The 5,228-nt window shown below is 35.9% G+C and overlaps 1 protein-coding gene across 4 annotated transcripts in view; it reads left to right on the top strand.

Moving 5' to 3' along the window:
• LOC107728210 (splicing regulatory glutamine/lysine-rich protein 1-like) overlaps positions 1–3,940 on the top strand; it is a 34,168-nt gene extending 30,228 nt beyond the window's left edge. For all 4 annotated transcript variants that reach the window (XM_016538306.1, XM_016538305.1, XM_016538307.1 and 1 more), the window contains 3 exons: positions 994–1,068; positions 1,155–1,269; positions 3,344–3,940. In XM_016538306.1, the coding sequence (XP_016393792.1) occupies positions 994–1,068; positions 1,155–1,269; positions 3,344–3,499 (346 nt within the window). In that variant the 3' untranslated portion in view covers positions 3,500–3,940. The remainder of the gene's footprint in view (positions 1–993; positions 1,069–1,154; positions 1,270–3,343) is intronic.
• Positions 3,941–5,228: the final 1,288 nt, after the last annotated feature.

The following is a 5,228-nucleotide window of genomic DNA, read 5'->3' as shown; positions in this document are numbered from 1 at the left end:
AGTCAGCAAAATATATAACACTGTTCTAGTGGTTTTTGGATATTTTAATAAAAAAATCTTACATATTGCACCTTTAAGGTAAGTATCACTGATACCAATACTACTAATGTCTCTGAAGTTTTTTTTTTTAAACATTCTTCGAAACATTTGGGATAATGTAAGTACACAAGTCAGCAAAATATATAACACTGTTCTAGTGGTTTTTGGATATTTTAATAAAAAATCTTACATATTGCACCTTTAAGGTAAGTATCACTGATACCAATACTACTAATGTCTCTATGAAGTTTTTTTCCCTAATATTTCACCATTGACTATAGCCATTCAACATTACAGTATTACTAAGAGCTATTAATTTTAACATTTACAAGACTTTAAAAAAATAACTTCTAATTTAAGTGAACTTAAAACAATCTTCGCATAAACCCATTATAATAAATGTCATATTTAGGATCTGACACACATGCTTGTAGTTTCATTCACGCTTTAATATGAAATATATAACGGCTAAACAGTACAGGACAATTTGTTTTTACTGACATATGGCCTGACAACATCTCATCTGGCTGCAGTTCTACTGTTCTAGTTGTTCTACTGAATCTCCTCGTCACCTGTACCATTTCCGCGCTCGTTTGACTAGCTCCTGGCACTGAGGTGAAGTGGAGTGCGTGTCTGAAAAGTCTCCTGTTTGATGTGTTCATAAAGACTTTCTGCGTCTAAATAAATGCAATTCTTGTCAAGAAAAAAAGAGACAGAAGCAGTTGTGAGTGGGGTGGCCAACTCAAGCGCCGCCCCTGCGTAAACCTCGTTAAATATTTTTAACGTTGTTAAACTGGAAAAAGTAATTAAATATTATTAATGTTAAATATTTTTAACGTTGTTAAACTGGAAAAAGTAATCACCTGCGTTAACACGCTAATTTTGACAGCACTAGGTTTTTTAGAAGTTAGCTTGTGTGTTTCGATAAAGATAATTTTTCCCTTTATCTCACAGAGGCCATAAGAAAAGAAGCAGCTCTCGATCCAGGTCACCAAGGCGGAGAGCCCCGTCACCATCGCCGTCTAAAAGGTTTACTGTGCGAGACAATTTGTGTCTGACATTATTGTTTGATCAGACTCATTATTAAAATCTTAATCTCTTCTGTATATTTTCAGAGGCAAGAAAGATAAAAAGAGGGATAAAGGACGGGACAGTAGCAGGGAAAGGACAGAGAGCTCAATGTCCAGGAGGAAAAGCAGGGATTATGAACATAAATCTAAACCATCACTGGTTTGTCCAATTTATATTTCAAACACACATCTCATTTATATTTACACATTCAGTTTCATTTATGAAACACACGCAAAATGAATTTGTATTGGTGATTTGGTGCAGTAATTTTGGTTTGAGGTTACGTAAATTAACACCAACACAAATACTCTGTGACTTATAATGTTAATAGTGCCATGTAAGTGCAGTCACTTTATTCATATTGTGGTTTTCATGAAACTACGCTATTACCAGGTACAGCTAATCTCTGGAGGCGTGTGGACTGATGGTTAGAGCAGTGTGGTGCTAATCAGATTGTGGGTTTAGTTATGGGAGAACAGCTAGTGTCAATATGTCTTCTTCTGACTAATGTCAATTTCTTATGTATTCAGCTTGCTGGATTAATAACCAGTTTCCATTGATACTATTATATTGTATTGCTATTATATTTGAATGCTGAAGTGATAAATGGAAACTCTACTGTATACCTCTAATGCTCATATTGAGGTACTCATTTCTCCCCATGCATCTCAAAGAGCTCACTGTGCGTGTTTAGTTTAAATAATTTGCACAACGTAGCTCAGCTGTATCTCAGAGTGCTGCTCTAGTTTTATAGATAAGAAACAGGTTTATATGCATTTATGTGACTTTTATAAATGTGACCCTGGACCACAAAATCAGTCTTAAGTCGCTGGGGTATATTTTTTAGCAATAGCCAAAAATACATTGTATGGGTCAAAATTATAAATTTTTCTTTTATGCCAAAAATCATTAGGATATTAAGTAAAGATCATGTTCCATGAAGATATTTTGTACATTTCCTACCTTAAATATATTAAAACTTAATTTTTGATTAGTAATATGCATTACTAAGAACTTCATTTAGACAACTTTAACGGCGATTTTCTCAATATTTTGATTTTTTTTTCACCCTCAGATTTCAGATTTTCAAATAGTTGTATCTCGGCCAAATATTGTCCTATCATAACATATGGTTTTGTGGTCCAGGGTCACAAATATGATTTATCACATGAATCATTTGCATTGGCCAGTAATGGACTTAAAATGCAAGAAATTTAATAAATTATGGTTTGATAAAGTACTGAACGATATTATAATATATATTCAAAACTTTAGGGTAAGATTTATTTTATTTAGTTTGATCAGTAAAATGTATGTTAATGTTTTTGAAAGAAGGCTCTTGTTCACCAAGGCTACATTTAATTGATCAAAAATACAATAATATTAGTAGGTAAAACAGTAATATTGTGAAATATTATTACAGTTTTCTATTTTAAAATGTAATATATTCCTGTGATGGCAAAGCTGAATTTTCAGCAGCCATTACACCAGTATTCACTTCAGTGTCACACGATCCTTCAGAAGTTATTCTAATATGCTTATTAGCAATGTTGAAAAGATCTGCTACTTAATATTTTTGTGGAACCCATGCTACTTTTTACAGGATTTTTTGATGAATAGAAAAAATAGCATTTAGGTGAAATATAAATAGTTTGTAACATTCTAAATGTCTTTCCTGTCACTTTTGATCATTTTAATGCATTGTTGTAGAAATTCCCCTATGCACCTGACCTAAGTTTACCTGTGGGTGTCTACTGGCAACACCCAAAGCGTCAACATTTACAAAGTTTATACTATAGCGTGTTTACTGGCGACAACACTATCACTTTGAACACAATCACTCAGGACTAAGATCTTTAGTGTTCCACTAACCTGTTGCGCAGCAGAAACCAGACAGACTCCAGACATCACGGCTGGGAGGACCTCATACCAATCGCAGAGAATCCCTCCGACAAAAAGAACACATTTTGCTGAAATATAATTGGTTCTTCATATGTGCAATTCAGCAAACCTCCTCTCTGTTACCAGCAAAACAAATTTGGTGTTTGATTACTTCAGCTTGTTACTCATGTCATGGATTTGTGGTTATGTTTATATTCAGACAAATGTCTAGATGCCTTGTCATTGCACAACCTTTATTGCAACTCTGGCCTAAGTGCTGGGGACATGGGATGCTTTCAGTCAGATTTACTCTTGTGTGTCTTTTCCTGACTCACGGTTTAATTTTTTTCAGATGGAGAGGGGCTACGAGCCGGCAGACCATGAGTATGACAGTGACATGGATGGGTCGGGTTCTGTGGGTAGTGACGACAGATCTCCTCAAGCTCATCTCAACGGCAGCTATAGGAGCACTTACGCCGAGGAGGAGGATCTCTCTGCAGCTGAGTGATTCACGTGTACCCATAATGCCAAGAACAGTGATGCTGTCTGGAGAGCACAGCATCATGTATGATACTGTAACACCTGTCACTCCTGTTGAAGTGCTTTCTCTTGCGTCCATTGCTGTGTGATTGTAGGCTTCTGAAAACATTTTCTACTGCTGTGAATATGCTACCTGTCATATGATATTCATATGGATGAAAATGTAAAGTTTTGGATAGATCTTTATTGTGCTGAGAGATGCGGTATACTGAATGAAGGTGCTTTTGTTGAGGTCACTTTTTTTAATCAGTTTTGCATTTGTTGTCTTTTGCATGTAACTTTGTGTTTACATTCTTGTGGGAAGATGTTGTTTTATGCTATTTTTTCTCTTTTCGGTCCATCTTACTAAAACAAGCCATTATTAGTGTGAATCTAAAAAAAAAAAAAAAAGTTATATTTTACCAATGACGTCATAACCCCTCGATTTCCGGTTTTGTTTTGTAGAAAACATGGAAACACCAAAGACGCTTTAATATGTTGTGCGTTTTAATAAACCGGTGATGACCGCAGAGAGTAGCATTATAACAGAACTTTCAAATGTATCTAGTATGATAAAACAGCGCTGCTTTTTTTTTCCTACGCACGACCGGAAGGAGCGGAAGTGGTCGACTGTGGCATAATAAAAGCTCCGCTGCTTTTGAGACATGTGTCACACTCGTTCAGCGGCCTCGTTTCGCTTCGACGGCTTACCGCCTCACTCTGCTTCATACTGCTACGTTAATAAATCAAAAGTTACGCCTTCTTTCTTTGCGTGAACATTTGGGCGGTGTTATCTTCCCACATCGTGACATAGACATGGGGGCGTGTTTGAATGAGGCGTTTTAGGAGGGCGTGGATGACTCTTAACTTTTATAAAGAATATCTCTTTGGGTTTGAGACTTTAGTCTTTGCAACTTTAGGGATCTTATCTATTCACGAACAGCTTGTAACACTCCAAAGAGAAAGGAAAACTTGAAATTGCATCATATGACCCCTTTAATTTTACTTATTCACATTAAAGTGGAAAAGGAGTTGCTTAATTGTGATGAAAATAATGCCAGAAATTGATTTTGGGGTATCTTGAGATTCACCCACTCTACCTGGTCTTTTCCATCATTTCTATTTACTGAGTTAAAAAACAAAAATACATTTAGTACATGTGTATTATAACACTCCAGGGCCCCGTTCTTCGTACGTCGTTAACTCAGTTAGCTGGATTTGATTGTTGACGATTCGGCATGATCTTGGATTGTTTGGTTCTTCGAAGCTCATCCCGGAGTTGCTGTCATAGCAACAGGTCCCTGAGCTTAAACCTGCTGGGGTGCAGGCTTATTTCATGTAAACAGGATTAGATTGCATCTTTGTAAGCAGAATTGATACTTAAAATCTGTCCCAGCCACTGCTACTTTATTAGAAGAGTACCCTACTGATCCAGGGACAGTAATTTACAATATTCATAATTTAAATATTAATTAAAAAAATATTATGTTGTGTAGTCATCATCTATAACACTATAGACACCGCCAGGTTTACTCTTTGAAAAATGTATTCGTGATTAAATAATTTCTTTCAAATTGTATTGGAGTCTTACACACATGCTATACAGTTAATCTGAGCGTGCATTAATTGATGACAGATGACAGATATTATGGGAGTGGCTTGATGGAGCGCAGGAGATGCAGATAACATGATCTTGACCCTTAAGAAACTTTAATTAA

Source organism: Sinocyclocheilus rhinocerous, unplaced genomic scaffold, assembly GCF_001515625.1.
Source record: "Sinocyclocheilus rhinocerous isolate Xijiao unplaced genomic scaffold, SAMN03320098_v1.1 scaffold847, whole genome shotgun sequence".
Taxonomy (NCBI): domain Eukaryota; kingdom Metazoa; phylum Chordata; class Actinopteri; order Cypriniformes; family Cyprinidae; genus Sinocyclocheilus; species Sinocyclocheilus rhinocerous.
Note: the sequence above shows the minus strand (reverse complement) of the source record. Positions and strands in the feature narration are given on the sequence as shown.